At 38.9% G+C, this 14,585-nt stretch overlaps 1 protein-coding gene across 1 annotated transcript in view; it reads right to left on the reverse strand.

The window, feature by feature from the left end:
• The window catches only part of SAMD3 (sterile alpha motif domain containing 3), a 41,984-nt gene that overhangs the window by 18,573 nt on the left and 8,826 nt on the right, over positions 1-14,585 (reverse strand). Inside the window, exons 4-6 of the mRNA XM_055534665.1 lie at positions 6,003-6,188; positions 5,443-5,527; positions 2,447-2,614 (exon numbers count right to left, since the gene is read on the reverse strand). Coding sequence (XP_055390640.1) covers positions 2,447-2,614; positions 5,443-5,527; positions 6,003-6,188 — 439 coding nt within the window. The remainder of the gene's footprint in view (positions 1-2,446; positions 2,615-5,442; positions 5,528-6,002; positions 6,189-14,585) is intronic.

Below are 14,585 nucleotides of genomic sequence, written 5' to 3' on the forward strand. Positions count from 1 at the left end.
CTCTTCTTAGTGCTTTTCCATTTGCTTAGTCACTATGGAGGGTACAAAATACAGAAGTACATTGTTTCTGTAATATTCTAGTGTAAAATTTTTTCCATCCTTTGAAGCATTTGGCTTTACAGAATATTAGGTCATAAACAGAGACATTACAATGTTTAAAGAACCAGCAACGTGTAGCTCCATTTGTAAGAGTGAGAAAAGTAAATTCTTACCAATTAGATTTGCTTAGCAAGAAAAATGTTGCCTCTTTTTGCCCCAGCTGGCAGGAAGGTCAAAACTAAATTCTGTTGCAACTTAACTCATCTTGGGCCCTGATACATTCAATCCCTCTTCTTGTAGCAAAGACCCCGGCATGGGCCTTGCTGCTGCTACTGCTAAGTCGCTTCAGTTGTTTCCGACTCTGTGAGACCCCATAGACAGCAGCCCACCAGGCTCCCCTGTCCCTGGGATTCTCCAGGCAAGAACACTGGAGTGGGTTGCCGTTTCCTTCTCCAATGCATGAAAGTGAAAAGTGAAAGTGAAGTCGCTCCGTCGTGTCCGACTCTTAGCGACCCCATGGACTGCAGCCCACAGGCTCCTCCGCCCATGGGATGGGCCTTAGTAGGATTCAATTTAAGACGCAGGCATGTCTAGGAGACTCCAAGATAGGATCCACAAAGGGCACAGTTACAAGATGAACTGAGGTGGTTCTGAGAAAGAATAGAAAGATGACTGTACAGGCTGGGTCAATGATGGCTCAACACAAGAAAGGAGCTGCCATTCAGCCTGTGTCTGTCAGGGTGACCTCTGACCCTGTGGGCTTACCCTTGCTGGGGACAATGACTGCTTTTCCAATTTTACCGTTCATCCCACTCCAGTGAATTTTGGTGGAACACACATCAAAGGGAGAGAAATAAAACTGAATTTGTAAAACATTAATTCATTCATAAAGGAACTCCATTTGTAGTATGAGGAAAATCACATATTTTGAGAATACTTATGCATAATATAATTATGTTCCTTTACAAAGTGGCTCTTTATTTTAAGAATATAAAATATATTTTTAAACAAATCTAATTCTATCTTACGATTTTAGTTTAAAATTGGAATATTGCAGTTGAAGTTTCTATAAAATCACATCTCTTAATTTATGTACCTTTCATCTGTCTTGTCTTTTCATCAAAGAGCAGATATAAAATTGTATTACCTTAACTGGACTGTCATTTTGAAAACACTTTGAAAGTTACAAAATAAGATATTTAAAAATACATGTTGATCTAAAATTTTTCTTATGTATAATGCTAGAATGAATAGTTTACAAACTATGTTTAAAAAAATACTCCCATCCCCTGGGACTTATAAGTAATGACAATAAAATTGAGATAATCTGATAGGCTGCTCTATTAATATTAAATAATTATACTAGCTGAAAAGGAAAACAGAATATTTACACCGAGTACATTCACTAGCATAAATGTGCTTATAGTGAAAAGTTAGATTTACATATTCATGTTGTGCTGTGTGAGTGCTAGGTTGCTTCAGTCATGTCTGACTCTTTGCGACCCTGTAGACTGTAGCCTGCCAGGCTTCTCTGTCCATGGGATTCTCCAGGCAAGACTACTGGAGTGGGTTGCCATGCTGTCCTCCAAGAGATCTGCCCGACCCAGGGATCAAACCTGCGGCTCTTGTAGCTCCTGCACTGTAGGTGGATTCTTTACCACTGAGCCACCAAGGAAGCCCACTCATTCCTATTGGATTGAGGGAAAAACAGTATTTCAGGGGAGATGAGATTTAGCTTCTTGAACTTGATAGTTAGGACATCCTTCCTAAGAAGCTCAGTCTATTTTATTAGCAGGGGACATTTTTGTTTCTGAGAGCATCTGGAGGCCATGAAGTAGATAATATCTATAGAACCTCAGGTAATTAGGACCCACATCAACATTATGGTACAGCAAACCCACTGTAGAGCAGGGAATCTCCAGACTTCAGCCCTTGGCCTGAAGTTCCTCATGGCCGCCTCTGTACAAAGCAAGAGCACTGTGGAGTTTTGTACCCATATCTGTGGATTATCTTCCTCTCCAAACCTTGAAACCAGAGGCTACTTGACCCCTACAATATGAGTATTAAAAACTTTCTGTAGTAATAAGAACAGTAAGAGCATAGGACACATTTTAGGATGAGACGTAAAGAAATTATTCAAAGATCCAGAACTTAAGAGTTTCTCCAGGTCTTTTGAAGATTGTGAAAGAATAAACTTGAGATGTTCAATAAACCCTCTGCTCAGGTTTTGGGAAACCCTCTTCTGGAAATATTCTCATTCACAAAAGCAAAACAGATTTTCTTGGTTTCTGACCCACATGTTAAATTTTCAAAAAGATATTTTGTTTTGCTTTAATTATTTTAGTATTTGTTATTCCTTAAGCAGTCAACCAATTAGTTGTCAGAACAATTAAAGATTCAATCTTACTTTTATCTGGACAGTTTTAATTTCATCAAATCTTATATCAGCAAGAGATTTCCTTGTCTGGCCTCTTCGGTGTCCAAATTTACACTTGTTTCTCATCACTTGTTCATCATCTTCTATGGGTCTTCGAACATATTTAAAGCGATCTTTGAGAGCTCGTTTCCATAAAAACTGTGTAAAATTATAAAACAGGGCAGTTAATATTCAAAGAGGTTTGAATAAGCCTATATAAACAATAAAATTGTTGTCTATCATCTTTGGGCTTGAAAATATCTTCCCATCACAAATACTGGCCAGACTGAGAAACCTTGATCCAGTTAAAAGGTGTGTGGGTGTTCACTGTAACAGTCTTTCAACTTTTGCTGTAGATTTGAAATTTTTTGAAATAAAAAGTTGTGACTATCAAAATCTTGTAACAATCTATAATAGAAAATAATCTGAAAAAATTATATATTTATATATATACATATATGTAATTGAATCATTTTGCTGATTCAAAACTAATACTGTATTATAAATCAATTATATTTAAATTTTTAAAAGTTAAGAATAAAACTAGTCCTAAAAACAACCAAATGCTTCCTCGCTTGGGTGCTCTCTCTCTCACATTAAAATTCTAAGAAATTTTCTACATCTTCCACTGTTACATTAGAAACACAACCTCACATAACGCTTGTGGGGAGAATTTGAGTAAACATCTGCCATGCCCCAACGTTTCCCCTTCCACTGTATGTGTACAAACCTGGGGCATAATGTGCTAAGCAGTTTTGCAGGTCTCTTAACAGTCAACCATCTTTAGTTAACATCGCTGGGAAAAGATGTGGGTAAAAAGCACACAAGATCAAAGTAAGCATTATTCATAACTTTCTGTTTTTCTCATTTGATAACCACAAAACTAAAGGTCAAAATGTAATTAGATAGATATGTATTTGCTTATATATATGCAAAGATTCTCTGGGAGGAATCTTTAGTAATAGTGGTTACTTCTGGGAAGGAAACTTGGATGATTGGAGGATAGAGGTGGGAGGGAGATGTGTCCATTATCCTTTTATAGCTTTTGAACCCCATGAAAGTATAACTTATTGAAACAGCAAATTTAGATTCTTTCTTTAAAACACAACTAACTCTATAAACAGTACCACTAATTTTTAGCAAATATTATATCTTAAGTATAGAAGGAATTCATGTCCTGTCTGGTAATTACCAATACTAGGACCCGAGGTTTGTTTGTATTTTTTTTTTTTTTTGAGAAAATTTAGTTTACTTTATAGCGTGCTTTTGTACACAACAGAATATTTTAGAAAGGATATCATACTAGAAGCAAGGGAAGCTGAAGACCAGTCTGACTTCAAAGTTACTGGCTCTAGATATGTCTTTTCTGAGTCTGGGTGGTGAAAAATAATCTTTAAGGCCCTCTCACACTCAGAAAATTCTATGATTCTATCCATATATAATGAACTTTTTCCAAGAAAGAAAGAGAGAAAGAAAGAAAAAAGCAAAGCAAGGGCGGGAAGAAAGAAAACAGAGGCCTTAAATGTTATATTCACAGATAGTGACATTTATTTTTTGTTATTCAGATTGGAACTAATTGCTTAAATTCCACATCTTCAAGAAAGTACAGCAAAAAATTTTTCTCACAGATATCTGTGAAAATAAAGTACAAAGGACATGCATCTTATTTAGATACAACTACCAACGTATGCATGTCACCTAGAGATATAAGAACTAACAGACATTACAGCTTTAGTTATAAAAGCTATAATTCTCCACAATTGTCCCTTAAGTCATACAGTTCCAGTGTCACAATGCACTCAAATTTTTTTAACCACCTTGACTTTTTTAAGTGTACAGTTCAGTAAAGTATGTTTACATTGTTGGGCAATGGAGATCCCTGGCTTTTAAAGCCAAGGGACTTGCAGATCCAGAGAGCAAAGCTTATACCGAAACCTCTAGAACAGTGTTTCTCAACACTGGTTGCACATTAGAATCATCTGGGGTACTTTTAAAGATGCAAAGCTTTCTTCTTCAGATCAACTAAACCAGCATCTCCGGGGATCCTGATGTGCAGCCAGAGTTGAGAACTGCTGCCCCAGAACACCACCAGGATCTTTTTTTGTCAGAACAGCAGAGCCATGAGAGAATCAGGTGAGGCTGTGGGTCAAGACCTCAAGACTATACAACTTCTGCATGGGTCTAAACAAAGGCAAGAGCCACTCTAGTGATGTGAAAGCAGAGATGTAGGTAGAGTCACAGCCTCTCTTTCTAGTATGGCATCTCTTGAAGATCCTTCCTAGAGACTCACGGTTAAACACGAGCTTCCAGATAGCTTTGAGAGAGAGATTCTGATCATCTTTCTAGAGGATAACATAGAGAGAGAAAGAAGACCAAGGAGGAAGATGGGGAGGGATGAACAGGTGGAGCACAGAGGATTTTTAACACAGTGAAAATACTATATATGATACAATAATCATGGCTACATCTGTCTAAACACACATAGACTGTACAATGCCAAGAGTGAACCTTAATGCGACCTATAGACTTTGGGTGATTATGATGCGTCAGTGTAGATTCATCAGTTGTAATGAATTACCTCTCTGTGGGGGATGTTGATAACGAGGGATGTTAGGGATGTGTAGGGGCAAGGGCTATTTGGGAAATCTCTGTATCTTCCTCTCAGTTTTGCTGTGAACTTAAAACTGCTCTAAAGAAAATAAATATATTTTTTAAAGAAGACACAGGAACACATAGGAATCATCAAAAAGAACAGAACACAGAGAAAAAGACCAAAACTAAGAACAAAATGGGGACTGAGAGCAAGAGACAGAAGAGATGTTCAAGGGAATGGAATTAGAGAGAGACCAGACAGAAAATGACAGAGAAAGAGAAACAGATAGACCTAGATAAACAGGGAGAGAGAGAGACTGAGGAAAAGGGAATGAGGCCTGAAATTAGTGGGCAGCACAAGGCTCTTATTTTAAGGAGTGTTGAGAGTAACTTACAAAGCCACAGCCGTCCTCATCCAGGAAAGGGTGGGCCTGCAGTAGGGCATTGACCACGTCGTTATACTGCTGGGTGGTGGGGTACCTGTTCAGCATGACAGGGAGGACATTTTTCAGTTCAAGAAGCCCGTGTTCCTCCCTATGAGTCCAAATTACATTCACTTTTCTTCAAATCTTTCTATGTGATAATGTAAACACTCAAATAAGGGCTTTCCTGATGGCTCAGTGGTAAAGAATCCGTCTGTAATGCAGGAGATACAGGAGACCTGGGTTCGGTCCCTGGGTTGGGAAGATCCCCTGGAGGAGGAAATGGCAACCCACTCCAGTATTCTCGCCTGGAGAATCCCACAGACAGAGGAGCCTGGTGGGCTACAGTCCATGGGGTAACAGAAGAGTCAGACACGACTGAACAGAGCACACACATTCAAATATTGGGCAACGCTGGACTTATTATCAATCTGTCATGCAAAATCTGAAGAGAATGGGTTCCAAATGATTTCAAGTCTATTCTGAAAACACGCCCTCTCGCAAGGCAGCAAGTCTGCCCTGTTATTACTCACAGTGAGCCTTCCAGATACTTGGTCAGGTCTGCCTGGAGGAACTCAATGATCCTTATCCTCATGCTGTGATCAGGACACTTCTGTTCTGCTAGCATGCACTTGACATCATAAGGAAACTCTGGTAAGACGTAGGACTTATTCCATTGTAAGGCTTTATTCCTTGCTAGAATGTGTCTCACATTCCTTCTGTGAAATAAAAAACACAAAGAGTGAAATTCTATTTCAAATATATGTAACTTATTAATTCTCTATACCCTGAGAGAATGACTGGATGGCATCACTGACTCAATGGACCTGAGTTTGAGTAAAGTCCAGGAGTTGGTGATGGACAGGGAGGCCTGGTGTGCTGCAGTCCATGGGGTTGCATAGTCAGACACCATTGAATGACTGAACTGAACTGAAGTGATACGCTGAGAACTGATGATAGAAACCACATTCTTGAGATCTATATATATGAACGTCGTCAACCCATCTTCCATCCAGTCATCTATGTGCAAATGTTTAAAGGTTCATCAAGTATCTCTTGTTTTCTTTCCCTTTGCACACACACAAATACTTGTCATTCTGGAAAAAATATCATAACAACATAGGCTATAGAAGACAGTCTGAAGTTGGGAAGAATGTTGATCCATGTATCTTGAGGAGGCAATAGGTAATGCATAGCTTAAAACTGAATAAGGTATCTAACTAAAAGAGAGTAAACTGCAATTCAGCAAAGCAAATAAGGCATGTGATAAAGTCTTACTTAGCATCTGATTCAGAAAATTCTTCTAATTAATTGGCTGCAAATAAAATGAATTTATTAATTCTAATTAATGTGTTCTTATTTATTTCACTACAATAAATAATATGGTAGTGAAGTGCAAGAGTCACTTAATGAGTCACTTCAGTTGTTCTTGGCTATTCTAATAAGGTAAATGTGGTCTCTAAAATAAGTATTAGATATTCTGATCCTCTCAAATGAAGTTTCTACAAAAGGCTACGGAAAATGATAGCTACGGAAAATGAAAGCAGATCAGTAGTTGCCTGGGGCTTGGGGTGGGAGAGGAGACTGACTGAAAAAAGGACACCAGGGAATTTTTTCGGGTGATGAAAGCGTTCCAAAATGGGCTGTGAAAATGGCTGCACACAGGCATCAATTTGCTAAAATTAACTGAGCTGTATACTTTAAATAGGTGAATTTCAGATTATGAAAGTTAAATCTCAGTAAGTTTGTTTATAAAATTAAATATCAGAACCACTTTAAAACCTTAAAATCATGATTGATCCAGTGTGTAAAAACTAAAATTTTCAAGCAAGTTACCAGAGGGAAGTGGTAGCATTCAGCCCATTTCACTAATAGGATTGATTGGGAAGGAAGTGAAGTAATAGAAGCAAAAGTCAAGCCGAAGACAAAGAAAGATTTCCTAAATTAACCTAAGTAGGTTAATCTTCTGGCACAAGCATGGACTACCTAGTAGCCCAAACAAAATTCAGATGAGCTTTGAAAGATCAGGTTTCCTTTAGAATTTTAGGTCATATTTTGTAAGAATCCGAGAGATATAACACAACATGAGGAATAAAGGAAATTGGAGAAAGAATTCTGCTCTCTTTTCGTGGTAAGATCTTTCTCCTTTTTTCCCCTTTGGCAATAACTATATTGGTGGTGAAAACAGGTCCCAGCTAAAACAAGCACACTGATAATTCAACACTTGATTCAATACAGCAACAGGCAATTCCCAGAAGAAATTAGTGCCTCAGCCCAAACTATTTTCCAATATGTTCCCCTCTTATTTCATTCATTCATTCAAGCAAATATTTATTGGGAAGGTACTAGGGGGCAATTACTCATCTACAATCCCTATTTCCTTTCTTATTCTCTTATTTCTTTCTCCCATGATCTCTCCTTTATCTACTTAGACCAAGATTCTAAAGTAATGGCAAGTTTCATTGGCTGTATTTTGTGCCTTCCCAAGATTTTGAAAGGTGCTGTAACTGTGCAGGCATTAAATTTGGTTTCAGTACAACATTTTAACATCTATCTCCTTTCCCTATGGATTTCAAGTCTATTTAACTGCATGACCCCTTTAGACTTTTGAGGTTGCTAGTCTTATATAGTATCTCATCAATGGATAACTTCTACATTCCAATGCTATAAAATAGGTCTTGAGGCAATTTTTATCTTCTTGCTCTATATATGTCTTTTCTCTTCAACATCAGAGTAAGAACTATATATATATATCTCATGTTCTTATTTCTGTCAAATGCCTAGAATGTGACTAGACACATATAGGCTCAATCAACGCCAGACAGTCCATCTTGCTCCTAATTAGACAAAATCAGAGACAACAAATTTTCCTTTTTTTTACATTAAAACAACTTAACAAGATATTTGGAAGTGAACAGAATACAAAGTATGCTAACTAACACAAGTCAAAACTAATATTATACAGAATACTAGAATCAGAAAAACACACTCTAATTGAGTGCAGATAACTGCAGGCACAATCATTACTCATTCACAAAAATATTAAAACTCAACATTTGCATTGTATTTTAAAAATCTTTACTCTGAGGTTATGATTATTCATATCATTATTGAGGTAGAGTTGAGCAGAACACTGTAGAAGTCAGCTCAAAGTAAGAACATGGAGCAGAAAACAATCCCAAAATAAGAGAATGCTGATATTTCTGTTTCCACTTCAGAGTCAGTGCCCTTTAACAAGATAATATCAGAAAACAAAGATCTTTAATTCAATGGGTCACAACCCTGGGTTCATAGTACAATCACCTGGAAAGCTTTTAAATCATGTTAATGGCTAGGACTGATTCCCAGTCTAATTGAATCAGAGTCTACTGCACTAAACACTCAGTGTCTATGTAAACTTTATATTTGTCATAAAATGATACTAACAATAAACTCAAGCTGACACATTTGATAACTATCAATATTATTATTGCAATATGTGCCACTTTAAAAAATCATGAGGGACTTTCCTGTTGGTCCAGTGGCTAAGACTCTGTGCTCCCAGTGTATGGGGGCCAGGTTTGATCCCTGGACAAGAAACTAGATTCCACATGTCTCAATCAAGAGTTCACGTGCTGCAACCAAAAGATCCACATGATGTAAGGGAGATCAAAGATCCTGCATACCTCAACTAAGACCTGAGGCAGCCAAATAAATAAATAAATGTTTTTAAAAAATTATGAGATAGAGGTTCTCAGGAAGAAGCTCACTGACTGTAAAACTTTAACTTTAATAAGAATGAAAAATCATCTAATTATTTTTACTCCTAAGAAACAGACAATATGGACCTCACCTAGGATAAGCGAGACGGCCCTATGCAGAAAAGGGCCAATGGAGTTCCATCCTGTTAAGGAAAAATCTCAACATACAGAAAACAGAAGTTGAGCCTTGGTAGGGAGCAGGAGAGACATACATGTGGGCAAGGACTACTTGTTTTATCGCCAGCGTATATAACTTATTCAATAATTAGGACAGCTCATAATATAGTCCAATTTTGCGTGCCATTTTATTATCAGCTAGTATCCAACGTTTTTTCTCAGATCCAGCCAAGATTCAAGCCTTCTAAATCTCCAGGACACACTTTGCATGTGTCAACCGTTGTTTCTCTCACCCCAAATGCCCTGAGTTTACTTCATTCTTCTAGGTTCATCTTAGGTCTTCTCCCCAGGTAGATTCTCTTCCCCTCTCTCCTGACTCTCTGGTGGTCTTCCTTGTCTAAATCCCCCACATGGCCTGGTCCAGTACTGGCCCCATGGGTACTCACCTATATCTTGCTTTCTTACCTGTTTTGATTTCCCTAATGCCATTGTCAAATGAAACAGTTGTTGTACAGTTCTATAACCATTCTTTAACAGTTCTAGAACTATAACTGCTATATAGTTATTTAGGAACAGTTCTATAACAAAAATGTTATATAAAGTTTCAGGAACATTTGAGAGAGATGTAAAAATATTAAATATAACATTCTATGACAGATAAAGACAGTCATAAATTGCCTAAACTTGTATTTTCACACATGAAATTGACAACTTTTGAAAAGGGGAGTTCTATTATATTAAAAACAACCCACCCATGATAAAGGAACCATTGAACAGGAAGGCATCAAGCTGACGTGCTAGCGGAGAGAAGTGTGATATCACTAAGTCCTCAAGTTTGAGATATGAAAATGTGTGGGACCCAAATGCAAGAGAGGCAGATCTGGCGATTGGAGTAGAGTCCTCTGTTTACACAAAAGATACCTAAGAATTAGACTATGCAAACTTCATAATAATCAACCACCATTGAGAAAACCCTCCCAAAGAAGTTTTCTCACCAGGCTTTAGCTACATCCCATGTGGGTTCTTTATAGAACCAAGGGCAGACTTCATGTCACACTCAACTGAATTCTGGTTGACTTTTGGCGTCATAGTCATGAATCAGGTCTGCTGCTTCTGTTAATGCTAAGTGGCTTCAGTCATGTCTGACTCTGTGTGACCCCACAGATGGCAGCCCACCAGGCTCCCCAATCCCTGGGATTCTCCAGGCAAGAACACTGGAGTGGGTTGCCATTTCCTTCTCCAATGCATGAAAGTGAAAAGTGAAAGGGAAGTCGCTCAGTCGTGTCCCACTCTTTGCAACCCCACAGACTGCAGCCTACCAGGCTCCTCCGTCCATAGGATTTTCCAGGCAAGAGTACTGAAGTAGGGTGCCATCGTGTCTACTTTCCTAAAATTTGGGCCACAAATGACACTTTTCTCTAGGGGTCCCCAGCTTGGAGATAATCTGTTACCCTGAGGGACTGTGATGCTTTTCTAGTCCTGCAAAATGGTATTGCTTTCCGGTCCTTAAGGAAGAAGAGCATGAGACAAGTGGAAGCCTTTGCTGCGAAGAACAGCCATTCTCACTACCACGCTTGGTCTTCATATGTAAAGAACCACCTCTATCAGTAGTAGCATTCCCAGCATCGAAGGAAAAAGCAGTGACAAATACTGTGCTCTCCAGGGTCTTAATGGAAAGACTGTTCCACAAGCCTACATTCATTTTATTCTTTTCCACACAGAAACTTGCAAACTCTACACTGAAAATGGTATATATCAGGGTGCCCAGTTTTCTATTATCAACTCTGGCATATCAAACTAAATACCATGTAACCACATCTAAAAGCTTTAATGTTTTGGGAACATAGAAGAAGAGAATGGAGTCAAGTAAGAGAAGGAATAGACATCTGTTTCAAGATGCTGTCATCTGTCATCTAACTGTAGGACATGAAAGGACCTTATAATACATATCTTCAAAACAGGGATCGAAGTTCACCAAACTACAAAGTTCAACAGAAATGTTGCTTCTGTGTTAGTAGGCCATACTCTGTGAATCACCTGCCTTACTTTACCTAGGTAAGACTTTCCACTGCTAAGAAAACAAAGTAAACAAGTTTTTGAAAAGCCCAATAGACAGATGCATGTCAATGAGCTAGGTGAGATGCCATCTCTGAAAATATAGAACGATGTCACAGCAAGACATGCACGGACTATGAAGGAAATGCTGTTTTCCTTCAGCTGCAGCCACGAGTAATTCAGAAAATGTTTGCTCCACATTCTCATCATTTGATGTGTGCTTTTAATTTGTGTTTTATAGCTCTGGGCTATCACAGCTGCCATTTAATCTATGAAATTTCCAGAGGAATTTAGTTTCTGAAAGGCATGTGTGAACATGTAATCAAGCAGAAAGCAGAGGTAGAGATGTGGCTGGCATCAGGCACGGTGCTGTAACACAGACAGACAGACACCTCTTAAATCCTCCCTGTCCTTGGTTGCCAGTGAGAGATTCAAGGAGCCAGGAACTTTTGGGATTTGACTAATCAAGAAAAGAAGCATAAAATAAATACATCTTTTATTTCTCCCTGTTCTCCAATTCTTCTTGGTATTGACAGATGGTCAAAGACCCAGAAATGTGACCTTACCCTCAATATTTACACTTATTAGCATGACAGTCACAGAAACATATCTCATAGAGCTATCATGTCTGAGTCCCTCTTTTTCTTTTTTATTTCTCATTCATAAAAAAGAAAAAGTAATGAGACATTACCTATGCAGTTGTTGCAAAATGTTCAGTACTACAATTTTGTAGTTCATAATTATCAAAATCGGGTGGTTCAGGGCAGTTTCTTATTAATCCACCTGTATATGACTAGGCTTTTGAACCCTGACCTCATGTAAACAGTTTATATTCTCAGAGCATCTGCTAAATAGGGATGAGCCTGGAAAAATTCACTTTTCAAATCTGGCCCACAGTGCTGGTTTTATGTGACTTTTGGGGCCAAAAAAAGAGACTGACTTAGTCTTGTCCCAACTGTGTGCCATCTAGGCTGTGACTTGCCAGTTCCTCAACCATATAGCTTCATACAAATAAAAGTTTCCTATTTCTAAGGATTCAAGCAACTTGATTTATACCAAAGTAGCATTAAACTGGGTGGCTTAAGGGGCTTCCCAGGTGGCACAGTGGTAAAGAATCTGCCTGCCAATGCAGGAGACGTGGGAGATGCAGTTTCGATCCCTGGTTTGAGAAGATGCCCTGGAGTAGCAAATTGCAACCCACTCCAGTAATCTTGCCTGGAAAATTTCATGGACAGAGGAGCCTGTCCATGGAAAATTTCAGGAAAATGTCCAGGAAACTTTCATGGACAGGTTACAGTTCAAGGGGTCACAAAGAGTCAGATACGTGTCAGATATGTAGTTGATCTGACTGAGCAACTACACATACACACACGGGTGGCTTCAAGAACAAACATTAATTTCTCATGGTTACAGAGGTTGGATGTTCCAGATCAGGGAGCCAGCAAAGCTGGGTTCTTGGCAAATGTGCTCTTCCTGGTTTACTGAATATAGTAGGAAGACTGTCTTCCTACTGCGTCCTTACATGCCAAAAAGAGAGCAAGTTAGCTCTCTGATCTCTTTCCTTTTTATAAAAAAATACTATTTTTTTGGCCGTGACCCACAGCAAGTAGGATCTTAGTTCCCTGACCAGGGATTGAACCTACACCCCCTTGCAATGGAACCATGCAGTCCTAACGACGGCACCACCAGGGAAGTCCTGTTGGCCCCTTAGCCTCTAATAAGAACACTAATTCCATCCATATGGAGTCCATCCTCAGGGCCTAATTACTTCCCCAAAGCCCCTCCCTCCAAATACCATCATATTGGGATTAGGGTTTCAACATATGAATTTTGGAGAGGCACAAGCCTCTATTAATCTATTGTACACCCAGAAATGCCTTGCTGCTGCTGCAAAGGCTGGTCATAAGACAACACCAGCATCACTTAGGGCACCTGTTGGTGCTGGATCTCAGGTCCCACTCCTGACTTACTAAATTAGAATTTGCATTTTAATAAGATTCCTGGATGATTTTTAATTATATTGGAGCTTGAGAAGCACTGGTGTAGGGCCCTGATCTATTTCATTTAAGTCCTCCAGGAAATTCTCATGTACAGTCACAGTTACAGAGCACTGTCCTGTCCACTGGCACAGCACAGGGGCTTCTCGCCTCCTTAACACCACCCCTCTTCATTTCCAGCAAGTCCATTTTCTCTGCCTCTATCTCTCACATTCCAAAAGCACATATTCCAAATAGAATGTCCTATTCCATTTCAGGTGCCTGTACCTTTGCACATGGTATTTGCTTTTCTAGAAATGTTCTTTTCTTCTCTTGCTCCATTTTTCTTCAGATGAAATTCAAATTATGTTTCAAATCCACCCCCCCAACCCCGCTGCCTTCAGTATTTGAGAAGACTTCCCCCAGGGGCCTTCTCCATACTTACTTCTCTAAAAGTCTCATTTATCTTTCCTTCTGTGCTATTTCTATACCCTGTGCATTTCTATTTCTGTGTCTCTTTCTCAATATTGCAGTTATTAACTTCTGTATCTTTCTTGTCAGAATCTGAGTTCCCCTAGGCAAGGACAAAATTGCCCCCACTTTACCCACTGTCTATATAATATCTAGTTCATGGTTTATATTCAGTAACTTTTGGACTGAACAAAAGGGAAGAAGAGACTAGAAATCAAGTTTACTTTAATCTCTCTGAAGACATCCTATTAGTTAATAAGAATGAGCAGGAGTCAGAGTTATTTATCAGTCACAACAGCCTAGTTTTCCCTGCAATTCCTGTTTGGCTGTGTCCAGATAGCCTCCACTGAAGGAAATTTCTGTTCTAACTTGATGAGACAATGTTCCTCATTTCATTTCATTTGGGTCTCTGCTCAAGCAACATCCAGTCAAAAGTTGAAAGACTGCCCTGAAAACCCTCCTGAAGCTAACACACACATGCACTTACATACACTATTTCCTCTATTTGCCCCTTTTTTCTTCACCTTATTGGCCTTCATAGCACTTAAACATATTTACAATGTAATATCATAGGTATTTATTATTTCCTCACTATTAGAATGAGAACTCTGTGACAGGGGAGGCTTGGTCTGCTCTGCTCTCCACTGTATCCTCTGTGCCTCCCAGGGCCTGGCATCCAGTAAGCACTGGGTAAATGTTTACTATGGAATGAATGGACGGACCCTGACTCAGGTAAGAAATCATTAAGTCAGCAGTT

This window comes from Bubalus kerabau, chromosome 9, assembly GCF_029407905.1.
Source record: "Bubalus kerabau isolate K-KA32 ecotype Philippines breed swamp buffalo chromosome 9, PCC_UOA_SB_1v2, whole genome shotgun sequence".
Lineage (NCBI taxonomy): Eukaryota > Metazoa > Chordata > Mammalia > Artiodactyla > Bovidae > Bubalus > Bubalus kerabau.